We start from the raw sequence: 27,755 nt of genomic DNA, 5'->3' as shown, positions 1-27,755 counted from the left end.
AATCTTCTTCCTAAAACTTTCACTTTTCCTTGTAAACTGAGATGGAACGTTCACATGTTCCTTGTTGACTGACATGTTGGATTGAAGAGAGTTGCTACGTGTCATCTCTGGTGGTCCTCTATTGCCTTTTGTCATTTTCGGTGATATCCAACTGGTACCACTCACAGAAGTTCCGCCAACCACCGATCTCTTTGGTCCATAGGAGTCTCTGAAAATTCCAGCCCCAACTTGGGCCTTGAAAACCTTCCCACCTGAGCCCGCTCAAGGGCCCAATTCATCTCCTCAACTTTTTGGACCAAATCCATCAATTGGACAAGGGATGCAGGCTTCACCATTTGAACTTCAGCCTTGATTTCTTCCGTTAGACCATTCGAGAAAGCTCGGATTAGGAGCTCTTCGTCCGCTTCTCTCAAAGGGGTCGAGAGCAGGTCGAACCGTTCTCGGAATTCCGCCACTGACGATTCCTATCGTAGGGCGATCAAAGCTTCGTAATGATTTCCTGTTTGAGAGGATTGAAACCTCTACAGCACAGATTCTTTGAAAGTCGGCCAATCCATATTACCAAATCTGGATTCCATCCACTGGAACCAGTTCAACGCTTTTCCTTCAAGTCCAATCACGGCCGCCGCCATTTGTTTCGCTTCATCAACACCTTGAACCTGGAAGTATCGTTCAAGCCGGAATAACCAGCCATGTGGATTTTTGCCGTTGAAAAGAGGAATTTCCATCCGACGAAACCTTGACTCCCCACCACTCGGCATCGGACCGTAACCGGAGCAATTTGCCGCTGCCGTCGCACCACCGCCTTTCCTGCCGTTTGAAGCTGATGCCCTAGCTTGATCTGCCGGAGGATTTGTGTTGTTTCCTGTCATCCAACCGGTAAGCTCCTTCATATACTCCTTTATAGCTTCAATGTCCTCCGAAAGTTGTCTGACAACTCCTTTGAGTTCTCCAAAGTCCGATTTGAGTTCTTCGACATCTTTCTCAACAAATTCGATTCTTCCATCCATTTTCCTCTCAACTCTTGTAGCTACCATTCCCGGACGAAACTGCTTTGATACCAATTTGACGGAAACCTCAGCGAATTAGTAAAGAACAGGATGAATGAATGAAGTTTATTCAAACAACAATGAACACTTTACACATGTGATATTCGAGAGATCACCCACTCTCCTACACTCAATTTCTACAGAATTCTCTAACTAACTTCTCAGCCTTCCTCTCTTATTTATAGGCTTCCTTACTAACAACTAACCCAATTCAGTTATCCTAAAGATGCTTCCTCAACAAGATTCTTCAACAAACCATATCCACGTCAGCAACTAATCACTAACGTTTCTTCCTTCTATAGACCAGCAGCTCCTGGTTCGCGTCATCCTAATAAAAATCTTGTTCAAGAAAAGGTGCTTAAGGAGCAAAAGGTTGGTTTTGAACAGATTGTTTCATTTTCCTTGACGAATTCTTAAGACGAGGAAATTAGTGATTTTTAAAATAGTGAAGCCTTGGAGGAAGCCTTTACGTTTTAGCCAAAGTTTGATGAACAAGTAACTAAACTGTATGAGGGAAACTTCAAGAGCGAGGATATATCAAAAGCTATAATTGGCTGATAATGAATACTCAAATCCAATGGAGAAAACAAAAGAAGTTCCAAATATAACAGTGGAGGAAAAATTCATGGAGGAAGATAATATTCCAACCTACTTGCAACTTTCACACTCTAAGGTGGTGTTTGGTTGGGGGTTAATGGAGGGGAAGGGAATAACCGTCCTCTGTGCCATTGTTTGGTTGGTCCTTCAAGACTCAAGTAAGGAATTGTCATTCCTGCAGAATGAGGATTGCCGAATTTTAAGAAAGCACCATTACCAAAAAAAAAAAAAAAAAAAAAAAAAAAAAACAAACAGAGGATGGAAAGATAATATTCTAACCGACTTGCAACCTTCGAAATTTGAATTTTTTTCCCCTACAGCCTTGGTCTCTAGTTCTAAAATTAATGATAGTAATGAAGCCTGTAGGATAGAAAATTAGAAAATTTGAGTCTTATTGGAATTTCTAATTTATTTTATTATTATCTATACTTTGTTTGAGTTTGATTGGCATTCCTTAATTATGTATTATTTGGTATTAAGATGCTTATTGATTCTGAATTTTATGTGAATTAGGATTTGTTACAAGTCTAGGATTTATCGGCCTAACAATATAAGGCTCTATTTTCTTAATTCAGTGGATTTTTTTGCAACCTTCGAAATTTGAATTTTTTTTTTTCCCCTACAGCCTTGGTTCCTAGTTCTAAAATTAATGACAGTAATGAAGCCTGTAGGATAGAAAATTAGAAAATTTGAGTCTTATTGGAATTTCTAATTTATTTTATTATTATCTATACTTTGTTTGAGTTTGATTGGCATTCCTTAATTATGTATTATTTGGTATTAAGATGCTTATTGATTCAGAATTTTATTTGAATTAGGATTTGTTACAGGTCTAGGATTTATCGGCCTAAAAATATAAGGCTCTATTTTCTTAATTCAGTGGATTTTTTGCAACCTTTGAAATTTGAATTTTTTTTTTCCCCTGCAGCCTTGGTCCCTAGTTCTAAAATTAATGACAGTAATGAAGCCTGTAGGATAGAAAATTAGAAAATTTGAGTCTTATTGGAATTTCTAATTTATTTTATTATTATCTATACTTTGTTTAAGTTTGATTGGCATTCTTTAATTTTGTATTATTTGGTATTAATATGCTTATTGAATCAGAATTTTATTTGAATTAGGATTTGTTACAAGTCTAGGATTTATCGGCCTAAAAATTAAGGCTCTATTTTGTTAATTCAGTAGATTTTTTCATTATTAATACTCAATTTTAGAATTATTTCAGAATAATTTTCATTCAACTGCGTCTGTGAGACTTTGAAATTTGGGGATGTAGTCTTGCGCCCGTCATAATATAACTTGAAAGTTTACAAAAGGAGGTTTGAAATGTTCAAATTTCTAAAGGTTTCACACTCCCTTTGGTAGGAGAAATAGAAAAAAGGAAGGATGGAGAAGGTCGGGCGGATGGGAAATATGAGGGATGGAGAGAATTATAATTATACTTTATGTTGTTCGATAGGAGTGAGAGAGAGTTGAAAGGATGAATAGTTATTTGTTTAATTATTATATCGTCCATTTTTACTATTTTTTAATAATTTCTTGGACAAATTACACGGTTGTCTCCTAAATTATAAGCCTTGTCACAAAATGCCCCTTGAATGTTTTTAGCTTTCCCCCCGAACTTCAGTAGTTCTTACAAATTTTTCCCCGCTATTAAATTCTTGATGGAAAATGTCATGTCAAGTGCGAAAATTAACAAAAGAACTCCTTGTGTTAATATTTTTTAACATAAATAATACGTATTACACAAATAATAAGTGTCGTTTAAATAATTTGGTAAACAATTACTTTGTTAGCTCCTGCTAATGCAGATGCCGACACATGAAATTGCAATTACGCAGCAAGAGTTATCATTTTTTTTTACGATTCTTAACTTTTTCCTTAGTTTGCTTGACCTAGAAACCTTTGGGGGTTTATAAATGGCGTCCAACAACAATAACGGAAGTAAAATATTCAAAAGGGGGGAACTTTTGCAAGAGTTACTGAAGTTCAGGGGACAAAAAAGTTAAAATTAAAGTTCATGGGGTATTTTGTGACAAAGCTTATAGTTCAGGGGGCGACCTATAATTTGTCGTAATTTCTTTTGAAGGATAAAAAGTCTTTTTGATTAAATTTGGGTGGATTAGTTGGATCCTTTTATAAATGGAAAACAAAATTGTTAAACTTACTCTTAGAGTACTCTTAATTAACTCTCTTTTGGCTAATATAGCTATTTGACTAAAAAGGAATTAATCAAAAGTAAAGGGTTAAAATTTAGACAGGAGAGAAAGCAAAGGAAACGAAGTGGATTGGAGAGAAAGTAAAGGAGATTGGAAATTTAGGACACAAGATATGGTATACAGGTTGGGAAAGGAATCGCAACGGAGTTGGTATTCTAGTGGACAAAACTGTGAAGAATGATGTAGTTGAGATTAAGCGAATAGGGGATAGAACTATTATGCTCAAATTGGTATTAGGAAATAAGTCCATCTATGTAATTAGTGCTTACGTTCCACAAATAGGATTGGATGCGGAAACTAAAGTCAAGTTCTGGGAAGACATGGATGACTTAGTGTGTTTCATTGGAAGAGATTTCAATGGCCATGTTGGTAAGAATAGGGAAAACTTCGAAAGGATCCATGGTGGTTTTGGTTTTGGAGCTCGAAACGAAGAATGGAAATCTATTTTGGAATTTGCGTTGGGACATGATTTTATCATAACAAACACATTTTTCAAGAAAAGAGATTCTCATTTGATAACTTTTAAGAATAGAAGGAACTTAAGCCAAATAGATTATTTTCTCACAAGGTATAGAGATTGTTGTTTATGTAAGAATTGTAAAGTAATTCCTGGAGAAGAACTAGCCACCCAATATAGGTTAGTGATCTTAGATGTGAGCATTAAGCTTTGCTATAAAAGGATTAAGATAAACCACCTCCCACGAACTCATTGGTGGCATTTGAAGGGAATAAAGCAATTAACTTTTAAAGAGAAGTTGTTAGATGAGGTTACTTGGTCATATGTAGGTGATGTAAATACTATGTGGGATACCATGGCCGGCTTCATTAGAAAAGTGATTAATACTCAATTTTAGAATTATTTCAGAATAATTTTCATTCAACTGCGTCTGTGAGACTTTGAAATTTGGGGATGTAGTCTTGCGCCCGTCATAATATAACTTGAAAGTTTACAAAAGGAGGTTTGAAATGTTCAAATTTCTAAAGGTTTCACACTCCCTTTGGTAGGAGAAATAGAAAAAAGGAAGGATGGAGAAGGTCGGGCGGATGGGAAATATGAGGGATGGAGAGAATTATAATTATACTTTATGTTGTTCGATAGGAGTGAGAGAGAGTTGAAAGGATGAATAGTTATTTGTTTAATTATTATATCGTCCATTTTTACTATTTTTTAATAATTTCTTGGACAAATTACACGGTTGTCTCCTAAATTATAAGCCTTGTCACAAAATGCCCCTTGAATGTTTTTAGCTTTCCCCCCGAACTTCAGTAGTTCTTACAAATTTTTCCCCGCTATTAAATTCTTGATGGAAAATGTCATGTCAAGTGCGAAAATTAACAAAAGAACTCCTTGTGTTAATATTTTTTAACATAAATAATACGTATTACACAAATAATAAGTGTCGTTTAAATAATTTGGTAAACAATTACTTTGTTAGCTCCTGCTAATGCAGATGCCGACACATGAAATTGCAATTACGCAGCAAGAGTTATCATTTTTTTTTACGATTCTTAACTTTTTCCTTAGTTTGCTTGACCTAGAAACCTTTGGGGGTTTATAAATGGCGTCCAACAACAATAACGGAAGTAAAATATTCAAAAGGGGGGAACTTTTGCAAGAGTTACTGAAGTTCAGGGGACAAAAAAGTTAAAATTAAAGTTCATGGGGTATTTTGTGACAAAGCTTATAGTTCAGGGGGCGACCTATAATTTGTCGTAATTTCTTTTGAAGGATAAAAAGTCTTTTTGATTAAATTTGGGTGGATTAGTTGGATCCTTTTATAAATGGAAAACAAAATTGTTAAACTTACTCTTAGAGTACTCTTAATTAACTCTCTTTTGGCTAATATAGCTATTTGACTAAAAAGGAATTAATCAAAAGTAAAGGGTTAAAATTTAGACAGGAGAGAAAGCAAAGGAAACGAAGTGGATTGGAGAGAAAGTAAAGGAGATTGGAAATTTAGGACACAAGATATGGTATACAGGTTGGGAAAGGAATCGCAACGGAGTTGGTATTCTAGTGGACAAAACTGTGAAGAATGATGTAGTTGAGATTAAGCGAATAGGGGATAGAACTATTATGCTCAAATTGGTATTAGGAAATAAGTCCATCTATGTAATTAGTGCTTACGTTCCACAAATAGGATTGGATGCGGAAACTAAAGTCAAGTTCTGGGAAGACATGGATGACTTAGTGTGTTTCATTGGAAGAGATTTCAATGGCCATGTTGGTAAGAATAGGGAAAACTTCGAAAGGATCCATGGTGGTTTTGGTTTTGGAGCTCGAAACGAAGAATGGAAATCTATTTTGGAATTTGCGTTGGGACATGATTTTATCATAACAAACACATTTTTCAAGAAAAGAGATTCTCATTTGATAACTTTTAAGAATAGAAGGAACTTAAGCCAAATAGATTATTTTCTCACAAGGTATAGAGATTGTTGTTTATGTAAGAATTGTAAAGTAATTCCTGGAGAAGAACTAGCCACCCAATATAGGTTAGTGATCTTAGATGTGAGCATTAAGCTTTGCTATAAAAGGATTAAGATAAACCACCTCCCACGAACTCATTGGTGGCATTTGAAGGGAATAAAGCAATTAACTTTTAAAGAGAAGTTGTTAGATGAGGTTACTTGGTCATATGTAGGTGATGTAAATACTATGTGGGATACCATGGCCGGCTTCATTAGAAAAGTGGCAAATGAGGTACTAGGGGAATCTAGAGGTAAAGGCTCCCCTGGGAAAGAAACTTGGTGGTGGAGTGAGGAAGTTCAAAAGGCTATTAGGACCAAAAGAGATTTATATAGAGATTTACTAAAGCGTAAGAATGTTGAAACTTTTAATAAGTACAAAGAAACGAAGGAAGAAGCTAAGCGAGCAGTTGATAAGGCTCGTTCTACTTACTTAGATGAGGTATATGTTGGAGATTTTAGGAGTCTTCAACAACAATTGATCAAGCATCTCTAGGATCTATATCCGGAGCCTCATCTACACACTCGCTGGACAGCCACTCGCTGCAAATCACACAGCACAAGCTTAATGGGCTGAATTTCCGAGAATGGTTTCAGTCCGTCATTCTTGTTGTCAGAGGAAGAGGGAAGGTTGGATACTTGACAGGAGCAATCACAGCACCACCGGACACAGCACCAAACTACCGCACTTGGGAGGCAGAAAATTCGATCGTCATGGCATGGCTTATTAATTCTATGGAGCCAAAGATTGGAAGAACTTATCTGTTTTACAAGACAGCGAAGGAGATTTGGGAGGCAGTCCAAGAAATCTATTCCGATCTTGAAAACACGTCTCAATGTTTCGAGATTAGGTCAAAAATCCGCAACACCATACAGGGGAGTCTTACTGTCACTGAGTATTATAATTCTCTCTTAGAATTATGGCAAGAAATGGATCTCTTTTATGAGATTGGATGGCTGTGTGCTACTGACGCAGAAAAATACAAAAAAATGCTTGAGAAAGAGCGTACCTTTGATTTTTTGCAGGGCTTGAATCCAGATTTAGATGAAGTACGTGGACGGCTACTTGGGATGAAACCATTTCCAACTCTCCGAGAATCGTTTGCTGAAGTCAGGAGAGAAGAAAGCAGGAAACGAGTGATGATGAATCCCTCTAGTCGTGACATGCCTTCCTTGGAAACACGAGGGTCTGCACTTGTGGCAAACAAACAAGATGGCAGTCGTGGGTTTCAATACAAACAAGATGGCAGCCGTGGCTCTCAATCAAAGGACAAGGTCTGGTGTGATTATTGTAACAAGCCTTATCACACTCGTGAAACTTGCTGGGATTTACATGGCAAGCCACCATATTGGAAACCAAGGAAGCAACGTGGGCAATCAAGTTCAGCCCACATAGTGGAGTCGAAATCAACCCGCAGGGAGGAGATAGAATTGGACAGGGCTGCTGGTTTTAATCTCTCAATAGAGCAAGTGGAGATGCTACGGCAGCTTCTCAACCAAACTCAGGTTTCAACAGGATCCGCAAATCAGACTTCAAAACCTCCCACTGCAGCTATGGCACAAACAGGTATAATGAGTCAAGCATTCCTGTCAAAATCCCTGCAAGCAGACTGTTGGATTGTGGATACAGGGGCTTCTGACCATATGACCGGGTCAATGGAGTTTTTTGAGCAATATGACAGGTGCAATAACCTAATTAATGTCTGGGTTGCTGATGGAAAAATGTCACCTGCGGTTGGAAGGGGCTTGGTTTGTTTACCGAATATGACATTGAAATCGGTTTTACATGTGCCCAAATTGACATATAATCTTTTGTCAGTTAGTAAATTAACAAACGATCTTAATTGTGTTGTGACTTTTTTCTCCTCTCACTGTGAATTTCAGGACCGTTCTTCGGGGAAGATGATTGGCATTGCTGAGAAGAAAGATGGCCTATACTACCTCTTAGGAGCCAGGAATTCCAGTAGAGCCGAGTCACAAAATAAAATGTCCATGTCAGTTATGTCTAATTCTGATATTATGTTATGGCATCAACGCTTAGGACATCCAAGTTTTTCTTATATGAAAGTCTTGTATCCAAATCTTTTTATCAATAAAGAGAAAGTTTTGTTTCATTGTGAACAGTGTGTCCTTGCCAAACAACCAGAGTAAAATATTCACCTCATACATACAAACCCTCTAGACCATTTCAGTTGATTCATAGTGATATCTGGGGTCCGTCTAGGACAGTTAATTTAACTAAAACCCAGTGGTTTATCACTTTCATAGATGATCATACTAGGGTTTGTTGGATATACTTGATGAAAGATAAATCTGAGGCATTTTACTGGTTTAAACAGTTCCAAAAGTTTGTCCAAAATGTTTTCCAATCCAATATCCAAGTTCTTCGAACAGATAATGGGGGGGAGTATTTTTCAAATGAGTTTGGCCAATATTTGGGGGATAATGGGATATATCATCAGAGTTCATGTGTTGATACACCTAAACAAAATGGGGTTGCGGAAAGAAAGAATCGTCACTTGTTGGAGGTTGCTCGATCGATCATGTTTACTAGTTTAGTCCCGAATTCCTACTGGGGGGAGGCAATCCTCACTTCCACATATTTGATTAATCGACTACCTTCAAAAACACTTCAATTCCGAACTCCTCTAAGTGTCCTTCTTGATCATTTTCCAAATGTGAATCTTTTCAATTCTTTGTCCCCAAGAGTGTTCGGATGCACTGTATTTGTCCATAACAAACAACCAAATAGGAGTAAGCTTGATCCCAGGGCTTTTAAATGTGTCTTTGTCGGATATTCTCCAACCCAAAAAGGCTACAAATGTTATTCTCCCTTTCTCAAGAAATTTTTTGTCTCGTGTGATGTAACTTTCTTTGAGGATCAACCATTCTATCCCACCACTCGTTTCCAGGGGGAGAATGCCAATGAAAACGAGCATTGGGATCCCACTGTATCTCTTCCAATATTACAAGATGTGTCACAAGAGGCCTCTAGTTCAGCCTCTAGTTCACCACCAGAAAACTCGAGTCCAATTCCTGTCCCTAATCCTAGTTCGAGTCATGATCAAGAGATGGTGCAGCAACCCATCTCTGAGAGACCATTTCAGGTTTATTCTAGAAGGCCAAAAGCTTCTCAACAAGTCCAATCATTGAACCAAGAATCGGATCCTGGTGAAAGCAGTGACTTGAACGTGCCAATTGCAATACGGAAAGGGGTAAGAACATGCACAAAGCACCCTATCTACAATTTTCTAACCTGCACAAAGTTGTCTTCTGGATTTAAGGCTTTTACAGCGAAGATCGATAATGAGAGAATTCCCAAAAATATCCATGAAGCCATTAAAGATCCAAAGTGGGAGAAAGCCGTGCAGGAGGAAATGAGAGCATTGCACGATAATGAGACTTGGGAAGTAGTTGACTTACCAAAGGATAAGAAAGTAGTTGGAAGCAAATGGGTCTTCACAGTGAAATATAAAGCAAATGGAGAAGTAGAGAGGTATAAGGCTCGATTAGTAGCTCAAGGCTTCACACAAACATATGGGATTGATTATGAAGAAACGTTTGCTCCTGTGGCCAAACTCAACTCTATCCGGGTTCTTTTGTCTCTTGCAGCCAATCTGGACTGGGAACTACACCAACTTGATGTGAAGAACGCTTTTTTGAATGGCAATCTTGATGAAGAAGTGTATATGAAGATCCCACCTGGATTCGAGTCAGAAGAGGAACAAGGAAAAGTTTGCAAACTGAAGAAGTCATTGTATGGTTTGAAACAATCTCCACGTGCATGGTTTACCAGGTTCAGTTCTTCTCTCACTCGACTGGGATATACTCAAGGGAAGGCTGATCACACTATCTTCATTAAAAGAGGAGAAGGTGAAAAAAGGGCCATTCTTATTGTGTATGTTGATGATATCATACTCACAGGTGATGATACTGTTGAGATTCACAACCTCAAGAACCAATTGAAGGAAGAGTTTGAAGTTAAAGACTTGGGACCCCTGAAGTACTTTCTCGGTATGGAAGTTGCTAGAAGTAAAGAGGGTATCTTCATTTCTCAAAGGAAATACACTCTTGACCTACTAGAAGAAACCGGGAAACTGGGGTGCAAACCGGAGGGAACTCCACTTGAAAAAAATTGGAAGAGCAAGATTAAAGATGATGTGCCTTCTGTGGATATAGGAAGATATCAACGGCTGGTTGGTAGGTTGATCTATTTGTCTCTCACACGGCCTGACATTGCTCACGCTGTAAGTGTAGTAAGCCAGTACATGCACTCACCTACTCAGAGACACCTAGAGGCTGTGAATCATATCTTGAGATATCTCAAGGGTACTCCAGGAAGAGGATTGATGTTTCTGAAAAATGAGAACAGAAATATCGAAGGGTATGTTGATGCGGACTGGGCTGGAAGTGAAGATTGTAAGTCAACTTCGGGATATTGCACCAAGCTATGGGGTAATTTGGTTACATGGAGAAGTAAGAAACAGACGGTTGTGGCAAGGAGTAGTGCTGAGGCAGAATTTCGGGCAATCGCACAGGGAATTTGTGAGGTTATATGGCTGGAAAGATTAATGCAAGACTTGCAAATCACAGTTTGCTCTCCCACCAAGGTATATAGTGATAGCAAATCTGCAATTAGCATTGTGAACAATCCGATTCAACATGATCGGATGAAACATGTCAGGACTGATCAAAGCTTCATCAAGAACGAAATCGAAGAAGGAGGTATTGAGTTGTCCTACATCTCAACCCATGCACAAGAAGCAGATATCCTAACCAAGAGTCTACCGAAGCCTAGTCAGGAAAGTTTTCTCTGCAAGCTTGGAATGAGAAATATCTATTCCTAAGCTTGAGGGGGAGTGTTGGAGATTTTGTCAATTATGTGTAAATATTTATTCTTTCTGTTTATTGTATGATTTAGTCAAAATAGGAAAGTATAAATTAGGAAGATATTGTAGGATTGTCTAGCATAATTTAGGGATTTTTTCCTTAACTTTCTCTCTTAATTGCCGTGACCAATGGCTTACTAAGTGTATATATTTCTGACAAGGTTAATGAGAATAATGTAGCAAGAATTATTCTTCTCTCTGTTTCCCTTGTTTCAGTATATAGGAAACTTGGGACTAGAGAAGGAGAAAAGGATATATATAAACTAGCTAAGATAAGAGAAAGGAAGTGTCAGGACTTAAATCAAGTGAGGTATGTTAAGGATGATACGGATCAAGTTCTGACTAGAGATAAAGACATTAGGGAAAGGTAGAGGAGTTACTTTGAGAAGCTTTATAATGATGATCATGCGATAGAGTTTGACAACCTTAGGTCACAAGGAGAACCTAATGTGATGTATACAAGAGGAATCAGAGTCTCGGAAGTTAAAATTACACTACAGAAGATGAAAAAGGGAAAGGCATGTGGGTCATATGATATTCCAATAGAGGTTTGGATGGCATTAGGAGATGTTAGAATTGTGTGGCTCACTAAACTTTTTAATGAGATACTAAAGAAGAAGCATATGCCTGATGCATGGAGAAAAAGTATTCTTGTCCCCATCTTCAAGAATAAAGGAGATGTGATGAATTGTAACAATTATAGGGGCATAAAGTTAATAAGCCACACTATAAAACTTTGGGAGAGAGTTATCGAAAGGAGATTAAGGGCCACAACTACCATCTCACATAACCAATTTGGCTTCATGCAAGGCAGATCAAACCACGGAAGCCATTTTTCTTCTTAGGATGCTGATGAAAAGGTACAGAGAAGTCAAGACGGACTTACATATGGTCTTTATAGATTTAGAAAAAAACATATGATAGGGTGCCGAGTGAAGTTTTATGGTGGGTGCTAGAAAAGAGAGGAGTGCATATGAGGTATATTAAGGTAATTAAGGACATGTATGATGGGGTGGTCACGAGTGTGAGAACTGCTGGAGGCTACACGATAGAGTTTCACATTCGAATCGGCCTTCATCAAGGATCTGCTCTTAGACCTTATCTTTTCACCATCGTGATGGATGAGCTGACAAGTGAGATTCAAGATTGAGTTCCTTGGTGTATGTTTTTTGCGGATGATATAGTTTTAGTTGATGAACATAAGGAAGGAGTTAACCGTAAGTTAGAACTGTGGAGACATACTCTCGAAATGAAGAGATTTAAGTTAAGTAGGGCGAAAACTGAATACATGCATTGTAGGTTTAGTAATTCAAGTAATCAGAGTGATGAAATTTCTTTAGATGGTGTGGAGATTGAGGCTTCTAGGAAGTTTAGGTACCTTGGGTCTATAGTACAGTATGAAAGAGAGATAAAAGAGGATATTCAAATAGGATTAAGGCATGGTGGGTTAAGTGGAAGAATGCTACGGGAGTTTTATGTGATGGCAAGATGCCTATAAAGTTGAAAGGAAAGTTCTATAGGACTGTAATCCGCCTAACTATCTAAGATGAGTGTGGCATAAATGCGCATGTGATGGATGAGTGGCCATATGAGAATGGATCGCATAAGGAATGGAGTTATTTGTAGTAAAGTAGGTGTAGCACCAATAGAAGATAAGGTACGCAAAGGCCGCTTGAGGTGGTTCGGACATGTCCAACGTAGACCGCTAGAAGCACTAGTTCGTGCTTGGGAGGACATTCTTATACCTAATACTAGGAGAGGGAGGGGTAGACCAAGAATTACGTGGACCGAAGTCGTTAAGAAAGATATTTTAGATCTAGGCCTTTAGGAAAGTATAATTTCGAACAGAACTGTGTGAAAAAGTGAAATCCATATAGCCGATCCCAATTAAGTTGGGATTAAGACTTGTTATTATTGTTGTTGTTGTGAAAAATTTAGATTCACACATTTTAAAGGGTGTCTCATTTTTCCTCAATAGAATGATCCAAATTTGTGGGACCAAAGAGTCTTACTCCCTCCAACCAAGGATTCACTCTCTCCCTCGTCCACTCCCTCAACCCCTCTCCATCCCTCCATCTATCTGTTCTACGGAACGTAGTAAGGTTTTAAGGAGGTGCACTTCTAATATGATTGTCTATATAAATTTTTATTTATCATGTAATGGGCATGTTATTATCTCCATTAAAAAATAATCCTCAATTTGTCGGCTAGGGACTAATTAGTACAGGGCTTAACGGACTCCAAAAATTAGGGGATATGATATGGAGATGTACCATAGGTAACTAGAACAGCCAAAAAGAGAATTGACATCTTACTTTTCTCAACAGTTTGAAATTCATCTTATTTAATTTAGTTAACATGAAAATTAGAATTGTAATAGACTTATACAGTTAGTACTTGTCCATCTATACTCATTCACTGCACTAAACCAATGTAGTAGACTAGAGTTTCTATTAGTAACCAAAAAAATAAATAAAACCTAAAGTTTCTAATTGGGGTACTTGTTTAAGTTTCTTTGTTATATGAATACTATGTATGTATGTATCTTTTAAGTTTTATAAGTTGTGTTTAACATTTATTTTTTCCTTAAAACCAAGGGACGGGACGAACGTGAAAGGGTATTTCGTGTGGTCCTTCATGGATTCTTTTGAGTTGATGGACGGCTATGAATCCCGCTTTGGCTTGTACTACGTTGATTTTGACGATTCAGAATTGAAGAGACTCCCTAAGCTCTCTGCCCATTGGTATTCCCATTTCTTGAAGAGAAACAATATCACTTTAGATAGCATTGTTCTATCTCCATCCCGTGATTATATATAAATCATTGTAAATCAATGATATGTGGACACCGTCTTAGGTATTCTATAACGAATATACATGCTTTTTATTAGAAATAATCCCAGAAAACATAATATTGGGTATTACTTTAGATAATTCCATTTTAAAACGTATGTAACTTGTGTGTTCTTCACGTTCCTCTACTTATGGTTCGTACTTTATTTATGGTTTGTATTTTCTCCACTTGCAAGTGAAAGAAACCATAGGAAGTGACTGTTGTTTATATTTAGGATTAATTATAAAAACTCCCTCTAAATTATATTCATTGTAATACTTTATTTCTTAATTTTTAAAACGTAATAACTGTTCTTCCAGAACAATAAATTATTAACAAAAAGCCTCTAATGTTAGTTTTTTTAACAGAAATTGACATTTAATTTACTATTTAAAGGTATTTTAGTAATTTTATGGTTTAAAATTTAATTTGAATTTAAACTAATTTAAACATTAAAAAAAACTTAATAAATTTTTTATTTTACTTTGTAGAATTTTTAACCTACTTTCAATTATTAATTGATGTATCATACTTAAAAGTTTAAATTTAAATTAGTTTAAATTCAAAATAAATTTTAATTATAGAGCTATAAAAATACCCTTAAAATAATAAATTAAATGTCAATTTATGTTAAAAAAATAATAGAGGGGGCTTTAATTTTGTTAACATATTATTATTGATGGAGAATAAATGTTACGTTTTAAATATCATGAGTAAAGTGATATAAGGGGTATAATTTAGGGGATATTTTTGTAATTAATCCTTCTTTATAATATAAATCAGATTTTATTATGCTCTTGTTTGATGCATTTGTAGGATATTAAGAACAAATAGGTACTAATATCCTCTAAATTTTAAGGAATTGCTAATTGACAATAAAAATTAGAGCAGCTACGTCTTTTCTTCAAATATGATGAACTCTAATTTGTCTTGTGAAACGCACTTTCAAAATTGTTCAACTAGACCAATGGAAGAAAAAATGATGTCAATTCGCCTTCTATCAACTTAATGTTGCTATTATTATTTTTATTAGTACTAGTTGAATTGTACATACATCCACGTGGGGAATAATCCGAATGTTAAGTTTTGGTTGCCGTATTATTATTTTTTAATTAATTTAATGATAAAGATAATAATTAATTAATACACAATTGACATAAATATCTTTATAAATATCATCATAAAAATAGAAAAGATTATAAAAGAAAAAGTTACATACAGACACATGAAAAAAAAAATATTTTAATGAGAACACGGTGGAAAAATTATTTGAAAGAAGTACATTAAAAAAGGATTACATTGTAAAGAACTTTTTAGCAAAACGGAAAAAAAAAAAAAAACTAAGCAAGGGCACATGAAATAAATTTATTAATAGGAGCAACGTAAGAGAAAAATAGCATTTTTAAATCACCCAACAAATCAAATTAGAGAGAATGCATGTACTAAAAAATAGGAGAAGGAGATATATTTCTCTTAAAAATGTATGGGTCATGATGACAAATACCTCTTAAAGTGCATGGTTAATAATTTTTACTCGCTATTCTTGATTAATAACTTAATTAGTCAAATAACTATACTAACAAAAGAGTATTAATCAAGAATGAAAGATAAAATTCCAGATTCATTCAGTCTTAAGAGTAAATTCTGCAATTTACTCCAAATAAATAATAGTTGCAATTAAATAAGGTGTAGAAGAAAAAAAATGCGCATCACTAATAAGTTTTCCAAAATAAAGAAGTTTGAATATAAAATTTTTCCAAAAGAAACCGAAATGCAAAATAAATTAATAAAGAAAGTTTTAAGGAAAGCCAAAAAAAAGAAGAAGGGTCAAAAAAGGATTAAAATGAAAAATACAATCTCTTACAGTAAAAGAAAAAAAAAAGTTTTAAGACAAAAAGTAAAAGAAAATATTAAAATAAAAAAAATAATAAGTTCTAAGGCAAAGGCAACAAAAGAATAAGAAAAAAAAAGAGGGAGAACTAAACTGTAAAAAGGGAAAAAAAAGGAAGGGCAAAAACTAAAGAGGAAAAAAAGGGACTCAAAGATAAAAATGAAAGGCAGTGAAGAACTAAAAAATAATAGGACAGCAAAAAAGAAAAAAAAAAAAAAAAAAAAAAAAAAAAAAAAAAAGAAGAAGAGAATAGTGGGCTCCAAAACAACTGTTTTGGTTGAAATTTTTTTACTAAAAGGACGATATTTTGGTTGAAGGGGGAGGCGCATATTGCGCTTTCTATATCTTGTTATAAATTATTATTATTATTATTTTCTTCTATTTAATTTTTGTCAAGGTGATGTTTGCAAAGGATCATGTGCAGCTACAGCTTTTGGCCATCTAAAGTTCAAAAATGAAGTCCATGAATTCAAAATGTCATCCCTTGCAATCTTTGTAGTGAAGACAATGATTGACATGCAAAAAATAAAAGGAAGCAAATAGCATAATATGAGTTTCAATAAAAACAAATAGCATAAAGTTTAAAGATAAGAAGTAAATAATATAATGGGACTTTCTTTGGTACACCAATATATCGGTCGGTTAAGTTTTTTATTCATCAAATCTGCATAAAATCACGTAAAAGTCAAAAATTATGTAGATTTGATAATTAAAAAAATCTAATCTATCAGCACGCCATACGTACTAAAAAATCTCTCTAAAAAAATTTTAATAAATGGGCATTTACCCCTCAATTTTTAGAAAATCACAAATTCATCCCTCAACTTTAGAGAATTATAATTTGACGGGTAAACTAAAGATTTATTCAAGCGCTTACCACTAGACCAAAAGCTATAGCTTTTAGCCAAGGCACAACTTTATTTACTTAAACCTCATGGCAACGCAAAGCCCCACACTAAGCGGTGGGCAGACATGAGGGGCAGCACACCCACCCCAGAAAATGCTATCAGCCGGCTCGAAACCCATGATACCAATCATTGCCTCCAAGGTTTCATTAAATTAATTAATAATGATTTTGATGATAACAAATAAATTGATTGATTATCTACTAACATTTTTCTTGAGTTTGCTTTATGCTTGAATTGTTCAAGTAAGTAGATTACACAAGAAAGATTGAAATATGTTAAAAAGTGCTCTCAAATTCAAAGCTTGGAATTAGAAAAATGAAGCTTGAAGATTGAATTTAGAGCTCGAAGAAATAATGTACAAGACTTGCTCACACAGGTTTATTTTTACAACTTTAGTCTTGTATTTGATGTTTAAGTACCTAGCAAAAAATATCTCATTAATTTGGCTCAAAGTTTTTCACTAAAAACTGTTTATGCAATTCCTGCGAGCGACAGTTTTACATTCAAATGATTTTTTAAAATTACGAAAAACTGAAGAATGTTTTATATGTATAAACGAAGGCTTGTGTCCGAAATGTAACGACCTCTGATGGGCCGTCACAATTATCTTAACTTTTAAGCATTTACCTCTTAAGGAATGTAGAAAATAGTTAAGCTAAAAACACTTTACATTGAATGAGGAAACTCTCTGTCCACGAGCTCCGTGTCCTCATCCACTTGCCATCTTATCGTAATCGTCTGCTAGTAATTAAATTTTAACTAATAAGGAAACTCCCTATTTCAGGACATCGAATAAGGATTCACACTTCTATGGTTTAAAAACTTCACCTCATAAAAACATACATTTCATCTAAAGAAATTAAATAACTACTTACTTGGAGAATTTTAGACTAAATGTGTGGCAATACAAGATAGGAAATAAGAAACCGCTCTGATACCATTTCTTTAACGATCCCTCACGGACTGTGTCACAGTTATGTTAACTTTTAAACATTTACCTCTTAAAGAATGCGAAAAATAGTTAAGCTTGAACCACTTTACTTTGAATGACTTAAAGAAAACCTAGATTTTTTTTTTAATATTATAACTTTAAAAATTTTAAACTTCCTCAAAGAAAAATAACTTTTAGGTTCAACTTAATTATAAAAATTCATACCGTGAAATAAACTTAAAGCAATATCTAAAGTATTCTTCAAATCAAAACCACCATAAACTAAAGTTCCAAAACAATAAAAAAAATTGAAAACTTTATTTAAAATTAAGCACTTTTATTCCATGATCGTTTCTCCCGTTTTCCTGCCACGCATAGGTCGTATCCGCTCCAAGACTCTCCATGACTATAACTTACCTTTTAGTTCGTTTGCAACATGAAATAACTTATATAAGTAAGGGCTTAGTAAGACACATAAATCTTACAAACGTAAATGAACATTTTTATTCATCAATGTTGACAGTGAAATTTAGTCAACTCAAAATTAACTCCAGGAACACTCGCAGATGTCTCTCAGGAATTAATCAAGAAAAATAGTTGCTGAAAGATAAAGAACACATAAGTTTATAGTGGTTCGACAGAAATTCTTTGCCTATGTCCACTTGTGGATGCACTAGTATAATCAAGATTACAATCTCTTTGAGTAGTAGAACAGTGCGTAAAAAACTGAATGGAGGTTGCAGGCTCTATTTATAGGCCTTTTACAGATCAGAGACCTCATCTCCACTTTGCGAGGGGATCATCCCCTTATCCCTAATATCTCGGGACCTGACAGTTGTATTTCCACGTTTGAGCGACCGAATCGGGGCAATCACCCTTATCGGTTATCTGATTTCCCTATTCGAATCTTGACAGTTATTGCAGCTTATCTCTTCCTGAGATGGCGGGATTTAATTTAAATTTGACCGGGCTACTCTCTCAGCATCGTAAACTTCACGGCTTAGGCGGAGTTCTCGACCCATATCCTCCTCCTGCATGAACTCTCATCGTCTTGAGGGCATTCTACGTACATCCATTTCCTCGACGTCAGCGACCAACTCTCGACTGAGAACGTCTCGGCCCATGGCAGTCAAAGGAGCGGTTGATTGCTCGACCGTGGTGCAACAATTACCCCCAGCCTGGAATATCGCGTTGCGATGTTTCAGGCTATAAAGCATCGAGAGTATTACGTGGCAATTTCTTCCCCTGCAGGTTATGGCGACTGCTTGTTAGTATAGTACCATCATTACAGTGAGTTTTTCAGGAAGTGGAGCAGTCTTGTCGATCATGTCAACAGTCGCGTCTCCCGTACCCTAATGACACGTGGTAGTCGAGGGGAAAGCTGTAACCGTTAGATTAGATTCATCTCTCCCACTCTTTTCTCAGCCGTTAGATCGCGTCTCTTCAGATTCACCGTTGGATGGGGTCAGTTCAGATTCAATGGTCGAGATCTGAAGTCCTTTGGATTTCCCTGAGACTTCTAGGTTTCCATTCCTCGAGTATATATACCCCTCGAATAGTTCATGGTCGTTTATTTGTAAATAACGCTGTTACTCTGCCGGATTCCCTTTAGAACCTTCCCTTATCTGACTTCGACTTTCGTGTACGTTCTCCGTACATTGTTCTCCTCCATCTAGAAGCTTTCATACCATCTCAAGAGTAGTAAGTTGTTTTGGCCGTTTACACCTCGTATGTGATTCCGAAACTAATTCCTGCAAAAAATGACATTATGAAGAGAATAATATAATTATAAAAATGAACTTGTCCGAACAATGTTGTTGCTCATGAATCTGGCTGAATCCCTTTGTGTTAGTACCCACTTGGGTTTAGTCACCCTCGTTGGGGGTTCTCATACTCATTTCTGGGTTTTGGAGACCCTTATTCGAGTTTCTCTTCATTTCTGGGTTTATGTGGATCTGGTAGTGTCAGTCCCAGGCTCTTGGGTCATTTTGATCCAAACATACTTCTGTCTCTTCTCAAACTCTTTTTCTGACCTCTCGACCATTAGGCCCTAACTTGACCCCTTTTTGTTTATTTCCAGAACATGCTACCAAAATAGGTTAGAGGTCGAGAGGTCTCCACATCCAGGGTTAGAGACGACTCTGAGGAAGCTACGACGTCGAGCACGGCATCGATCAACAGTGGGTATTCTCTGCTCTGCCAAGTGGAGGAATACGCCGAGGGGTCGCTCTTAACCTTTCGGCCATACAAGCTCATTCTCCTCGACGATGAGGACGACAGTTTACGAGTCGGCACCCCTGAAGGTTGTGGCTATGGGGTAGCATCGATGAGTGGTATTTCAGGCATGGTGACTGACGTTAACCCATCAAAAATAAAGCCCCGGGTTGCCATGAGAGCGTTTTATGATGCGGGGATCGACACTAACAACTTTTACTTAATTATACCTACCTTTAACGATAGAGCCCATAACCTCCCTGCCAACCATATGACTGTATATACTAGATCCCTTTCCTTCGAACAATCTGTTCCTTTTCACCCATTCATGAAGGCCCTCTGTAGCCTTCAAAGGATCTCTCCTGCACAGTTTTCACCCAATTGTTGGGTGATAATAAACTCCATGATTATTTTGTGGAGAAAAGTTTTGAACCTCGATATAACCGTTGATGAGTTTTTATATGGTAATGTCCTTAGGGGATCCCTGGGCCATAGGGGATTATTTTATTTATGCTCCTACTCTAAACCTAAACCTCCAGTCTTGCCATCGTTATCGAGAAGACTTCCAGTTCCCATGGGTGGAAGGCCCAATTCTTTTTCCTTGGTGGGAACTTCAACTCCCACCCGCTCGACGGTGAGCGTCCCTTAGGGTCTCAGACAGTATTCAGCAAATACTGTAGGTCTTCACTTTGTTCGATCTTCATAGAATCTTTTCCGTTCGTCGAGGTACCTTTCACATTTTGCTCTTGAATACAGGTGAAGTTCCTTCTCGACTAAAGCTTTCTTCGACTGCTCTAGCCAGGGTCGAGTAAGTCCTGTCTCTCTTGGACTCCAGTCGCAGCTCTACTATTCTTAATACACCAGAGAACGGTCGGTTGTACGGCCTGATTGTCACTCTTGACCCTTCGCGCCAACTAGTCGTCCCCTATGTAGATCTTTTCCAAGGTAACCTGGAAGTGCAATTTGACTTGCTATAGTTGACCTATTTAGGATCTGATTCCTTTCTTATTTCACAGTCATGCCATCCACCATGAGGTACATTCTTCCAAGCAAGTCGAAGAAGAATAAGGGAGAGGCCTCCTCCAAGTCATCGGGTTAGCCGATAACCCAAACTACCCCTGCCCGTGATGTCCCTGAAGTCCTCTACCGGTTGAGGATTGTCATAACTCCACCCTCTAAGAGACAGAGGGTGGACAAGCACCAAGACCCTCTAGCAATTGAAGCATCATCACGGAGCTCTCGACGCCTGGACAAGGGGAAAGGCGCCGAGGTAGCCGTTAACCTGGAGGTAGCCACTAACCTGGAGGTAGCCGCTAACCTGGAGGTTCCTCCTTCACCTGAGGAGCCCCTTGTGATGCCGGGGTTGAAGATTAACGATCCCCAGTTTTAGGTGTGTGATGTGATCAACCACTACCTCAACGAGGCTCTCTGACTCCCTCCTGAGCTTCAGCCTTCCCATCCAGGCCATCTACACGCACTTCCATCAGGACTCCTAGAACAAGTTTACTGGGATAGGCCTTCTGGAGTGCCAGCACATAGCTGTGATGCGCCAAATCTTGGTATGTTTTGCCTATTCACCCTTCGACCTCTATCTTTAAATATTTGGACTTCATGCATTAACATGCCCCTTTTTTTTATGTTGTCCAGGCTTTCGAGGTTACACTCTAAAATTATATAGAGCTCGAGACTCTGCTGAAGCAAGATGCCTCATCTAAGGCTTCTAAGGAGGAGGTTACAGCTCTCCGTGCCGCTCGGACTGAACTCTTCGTGGATCTACAGGTCGAGAAGGCCAAGGTCCAATCCCTTGAGGAGAGGATCGTCGAGGTGAAAAATGAGAGCTTCCAAAAGGGCGTCAGTGAAGGGAGCTCAAAGGTGGTCGAGGCATATATTTCCTCTACCAACTTGTAGCAGAAGAAGAGGGAAGCAGTCGAGGAATTTTTGGCTTCTGAGGAGTTTCGCTGAGCGATCGATGCTCACTTGGAGACTTTTAAGTCCTCCCTGGAGTTTAAGAACTTAGTCGGCAAACAGGTGGAGTCGTTCAAATCCTCAACTGCTTTTGAGGGCCTTCTCTCTCAGAGACTTAAGGCTTCCAAAGCCTCTGTTGAGTTTGAGGACCTTCAATTGTCCCTGATGAGGTCTGCTGGGGACCAGATTCTCGACCATATTTGAAGGAAACGTCTTGAGGTTGACTTATCTTTCCTCGACGAGTCCGACAAAGATGAGGTAGATGAGACAGAGGCTGGTCCATCCGGGGAGGTCGAGCCACTGCTAGGAGCTGGGGGCACCGAGCAAGCACTGGGAGATGGGGCGATGCTTTGGGAGCATTTCTCTCTTTTTTTGTGATGTAAGGTCGTAAGGCCGAGACATTTGAAGTTACCAGTTTGTAATGGCCATAAGGCGGAAACATATTTTTTCCTCATATATATATGCCTTATTTTGCACATGAATGTCGTAGATACGTGATGTATATATTTTTTTTGCTAAGTATGGTTAAAGTACGGTTAAGCTAGGGCTTACCACCTTTGTAGACTTTGGGGTGGCCATAGCCTTGTTGCCCCCTCATGAAAGATAAAGCTTTTAACTTGTCTTTGACGTAACATTGGTCGATGTTTTATTGATTGACGTAGATAATCATGTGAACAGAATCGTAGATCTTAAATATGTAGAATCAAGTCGAATGCGATGTAGTAATTGGTTGTGTATTATTTTACAAAAATCAAATGAGTAGAGAATTGAATCGGACTTATATTTATGTAGAATTTACAAGTCGACTTTTCAGCCTGCAAAAAAGCAAAAAGCAAAACAGAAAAGAAAAATGTTAAAACTAACTCTATGGTCAACCTTTTTCCCCTTCATTAGTAGTAGGTCTTCAGTTGGTCTGCATTCCATGTGTGCTTGATGTCTCAACCATTTAGTTCTGTGAGTCGATAGGACCCATTGGCTACGACCTCCTTTATTCTGTAAGGACCTTCCTAAGTTGGTCCTAGGGCGCCAGAATTCTTGGGCTTAGTGTTTAGGGTTACTACTACAGGATAAGGTCTCCCACTCTGAATCGCTTTTGCTTGACCTTCTGGTTATAATATCTAGCCGTCCTGGTGTAATACGCGACGAGTCTTAACTGTGTGTCTGTGTGCCTTTCTTTCAATAGGTTGAGCTCTAAGCCCATTCACTCGGTGTTCTTATCCTCTTCATACCGTGTCACTCGGCTGGTAGGAACAGATATCTCAACCGGAAGGACCGCTTCAATCCCGTAGGCCATTGAGAAATGAGTTTCCTATGTGGTAGTTCTATTGGTCGTCCTATACGCCCATAAGACCTTTGGCAACTCATCGGCCCATTTTCCTTTTTAACTGTTGAGTCGTCGCTTCAGCGTAACCTTTATAATCTTATTGAATGCCTGGACCTATCCGTTGGACTGAGGGTATATGATAGAGAAAAAGTTCTTATGAATTCCCAACAATTCACAGAACTGATTGATGTTGTCATTATTGAACTGTCTCCCGTTATCTGACACGAGAGAATGTGGTACACCAAATCGGCAGACTATGTTGTTCCATATGAAGTTTGTACAATTTTCCTCTGATATAATCATTAGTGGCTCTCCCTCAACCCACTTCGTAAAGTAGTCAACTGCTATAATGGTGAATTTATACCCCCTAGGGGTTCTATGTAATGGCCAATTATATCAATTCCCTGTTTGGCAAAAGGCTAGGGAGAAATTATTGACGTGAGGTCCTCCGAATGCAATCGAGGATGACACAATCCCCAATGAAGCTGTACAAGGGTTGTGTATTGCTCTGCAGCCTCATTCGGAAGATCCCCATCTTGTCGAGGCAATCAGTGTACAGAATGTCTACCGAACTATCGTTGTCAACCAAGATGCGGCAAACCATGTGATTACTGATTAGGGCTTCAACAACAAGAGCATTGTTCTAGGGGAAATGCACGCCGTTAGCATCTGCCTCTGAAAACATTATTTCGGCCTTTTCATAGCTCGTGGCCTTCGCCTCTCGATTGGACACACTCACGACTCTCCAATTAAACTTTTCCTTCACTTTTCTGGCGTACTCCTTTTGGGCGCGGTGAGAAGTACCGCCGATATATGGGCCCTCTAAAGATTGTTCTTATCCCGCTGACAGGTTCAGGCGGATTGTCCTGCCTCTGATCTTACCGTCAGTCGTTGTTTTGCTGATTGTTATTGCTCTGTCGGTCGGCCCTGTATTCGTTGAGCCTTCCCTCACGGATCAATCTTTTGACCTCGTCTTTCATATCAAAGCATTCGGCGGTCGTATGTCCACTCTCACTGTGAAATCTATAATACTTGCCCTAATTTCTTCTCGTCAGGTTAGATTTGAGCGGTGGTGGCTGACACAGTACCTGAAGGTGACTTATCTCATGATAAACATCCTCAATCCCTATGGTTAACGGGGTCTAGGCGTCATATTTCTGCGGCTTAAACCGCTTTGTATCCCCCTGGCCTATCGAGGCGTTGTTGTTCCTGTTGTTTTTCAGTACTGGATTATACCCTTGCTCGGCTTGCACCTGAAGATTACCTCGGTGCTTCTTGTCGTTGTTCTGGCTACTCGGCTGCCCCGGCTTCCTCTTTTACGGGGACCACCACCTTACTTTTCAAGGCTTTTTGGCCTTCTCTGCATTAATGAACCCCTGTGCTCTTGTCAGGAACTCTTAATAGGTTTATGGCGGCCTCCGGTCGAGGTCTCTACTGTATGGGATGTCTTTCTTCATGCTCGACAGGGCCCCCATCAAAGCCACCTCATTGGGGATGCCCTCGGTGGTAGCCACCTACTCTCTGGATCGGGCTATCCAATCTTTTAGGGACTCATTTGGTCCTTGGTAAACCCTCGAAAGGTTTTGTTTGGGTGGGATGTACTTTTTGACACCTATGAATTGAGTCAGAAAGGAGTTCTTCAAGTCATCCCAACTGGTAATGGAATTTGGTTTCAAGGATCTGAACCACTTTCTTACGGAGTCAGAAAGATGGTTCTAACTGCCTGAAACATGACCCTTTCAGGGTACCCATGAAGGACCATGTGCCCCGTGTAGACTTCTAGGTGGTCGTCCGGATCACCCTTCCATCGTATAGCAGAATAGGGGTGGCTTTTACTTATCGGGCAACGGGACCTGAATGATGTTCTCTATGAATGGGTGGTCGTGGGACGTGTATATCTTGGCATCGACATTTACGGCCTCAGCCACTTTTCCAACAACTTGCTGAAACTTGTTTAGTCGACTCCCTATCTGCTTTTGTGGCGACTCACGCCTTCGCGGCACGGTCGTCAACCTTAGACTACTACTAATAGGCTAAGTTATGGTCTAGTCCATTATGCATTTCTAGACTACAGTCTCTTTAAAATTACGTTCATATTCGGGTAACTTTTTTTTCTTTACTTTAACCCTCAGATTCTTAACATGTTATGCCATTATGCTAATAACATATTTTGCTATTACTTTAAGGATTCGGATATCAACTATTCCCCAAAAACTTGTCTTAACTTATTACAGTCCGTTGTTCTTTACTAAGACAATGGTTGCAATATCTTTTTTTCTTAAAACTGAACATACATACTAGTGTTCTATGTTACATTAATCTGCAACTAAATTTATTTTCTAAGCGAGCATAGTGGAGACCACTCCCGTGTACCCATGACATTTCCGCCACCTTGCCTTCGCCGGTCCATCAAGCAAAACCACTATATGGCTGGTTGCTTACCTTTGTTACCTGCACACGAGTAAACTGATGAGCTAACGCTCAGCAAGTATAAACATGCATACATAATAAGCTAGTTAAAATTACATTAAGAGTTATGATGCAAATATGCTCGTGTGAAACATGCTTTAAACTGCTTTCTTTCTTTCTGTTCTTACTTCTGTGGGCCTGAGTCCCTGCTTATTGTCTGGTCTAGTCAGAATCTCTAGTCTTTGAGATTTTCCTCCCTTGGGAGGCCGACGACCCGTCAGTCCTTTTACATTTATGAACTTTGGGTTTTTCATTTCAAAGTGTCGTAAACTTAACTAAATGATATGCAACGTTTCTCTACGTGCACATGCTAACATAAAATGCATAATACTTCTTGCATACTTTAACTGTGCATAGGGGTAACCATATGTCGCCCTTCTGCAATCTAGAGCACTGAGCCTTACAAACATGTATAATCACATATAATCACATAGACTTAGGAACATAAGTAAATTCATAGTTCTAAGTCTAACTACCGCTTACTCGAGTCCAGACAAACATATATGTCTATACTTACAAATAATCTGCTAGGATTCCCGCTTGCTTGAAGTTCTTTCTCGTTGCTTCGGCTCTCGAGCCAAAACCTGTTTCATGGAAATAGGTATCAATTCCCTATTCCAAATCACAATTCCTCATACATAGATTCTTAAATCTAATTTCAAACTCGTTTATGAAGTTTTTGCCCTTAAGGTCGAATTCTAGCTCAAGAGGCAATTTACACATATTTGTGTATCTCAGTTTCTGAATCTTAATCTATTCATTTCCGAGCTTTAAAACCGTTATCCATTCTCTAGAATCGGATTACTAACTCATGGCTTACTAACTAGATTTTAGGAAATTTTGACAAAATTTCGCCTTATTTTTCTCGTTTCCCGAGTTTTCAATAACTCGTTCTATTTCTGATTTCGGTACCTAGAGTCAAGATTCACATTCCTGAACACAGATTCCAACATAAATTGAACAAAAACACATTTCCTCCATTTCTAGGGTTTTTTGGATTTTTAGTGCAAATCGAAAAAAATTTGTTCAATCGTTTCAATACTTATACGTTGAACTCCTATCATAGTCCCCGACAAAACCTTAGTTTCGTTTTTCAGTTTTATGGATTTTTTCCGGGATGAGTTACTATTCATCAAAATGAAAAATCATGCAGTTTCTCATGAAAAATTTGAAATCTTACCTTGAAAAGTTGAGATTCTCCGCTAGAATGCCTCGGGTTATGTTTCTACCGGACTGAACGGAAGAAATTTCAGCGAAAAGGGTTGATTTCTTGATTTTTCCTTGATTTTCTCTCTTTCTTTTTGGTTGGCCACACTTAGGCAAATAAACCACCTTTGGCTTCAATATCCCACGTAGGCCCCTTTTTAGACTAATATGAATATTATAATAATATTTCTAATAAATCTAACATTACTTTATAAATTAAGGAAAATTACTTTAATTCCCATAATTTAATTTTACTAATTCTACTTAAGTTTAGCACTTAATTTAAGTGGTTCTATGTTCCCCACATGTTTCTTGTTGAGACCTGGTTACGCCTAAACGTGTACAAAATAAGCGGTCAATTGTAGCACAATTAGGACGGTCGATCCCACGAGAAGACGATAAATAAATAAGAAACGATTAGCAAATAAAAAGCTTTAGGAGATAAATAATAAAGTAAAAATAAAAGAGAATGAAAGTATAGTTGAGAAGTTCAAGTGTAAGAAAAATGTATGAGAAAGTATAGTTAAAACCGGTAAGGCGTCGAGATTCCCCTATATGCTTCGTTCACCCGAATGGATTTTGATCTTTGAGATTACTCAATTGAAAGTTTTACATCCCAAACTAACAATCGGAAAATATATATTTGAAGAACATGTGAATTAAAATGTATTCGAGTGAGTAAAATTCTTACGTTTAGTATTAGGAAAAGTTATCTTATGAGAAATCTAAAAGCGACAATATACCGTTGGCAATATTGCAGTAAAAGACTACTCACAAAACAATACTTACGA

General features: G+C 37.9%; 1 protein-coding gene across 2 annotated transcripts in view; it reads left to right on the top strand.

The window, feature by feature from the left end:
* LOC21406440 (beta-glucosidase 11) overlaps nucleotides 1–14,222 on the top strand; it is a 42,375-nt gene extending 28,153 nt beyond the window's left edge. For both annotated transcript variants that reach the window (XM_024168502.1, XM_024168501.1), the window contains exon 13: nucleotides 13,821–14,222. In XM_024168502.1, coding sequence (XP_024024270.1) covers nucleotides 13,821–14,043 — 223 coding nt within the window. In that variant the 3' untranslated portion in view covers nucleotides 14,044–14,222. The remainder of the gene's footprint in view (nucleotides 1–13,820) is intronic.
* The last annotated feature ends 13,533 nt before the right edge of the window (nucleotides 14,223–27,755 follow it).

Source organism: Morus notabilis, unplaced genomic scaffold, assembly GCF_000414095.1.
Source record: "Morus notabilis unplaced genomic scaffold, ASM41409v2 Scaffold436, whole genome shotgun sequence".
Classification (NCBI taxonomy): Eukaryota; Viridiplantae; Streptophyta; class Magnoliopsida; order Rosales; family Moraceae; genus Morus; species Morus notabilis.
This window is presented reverse-complemented; position numbering and strand designations above follow the sequence as displayed.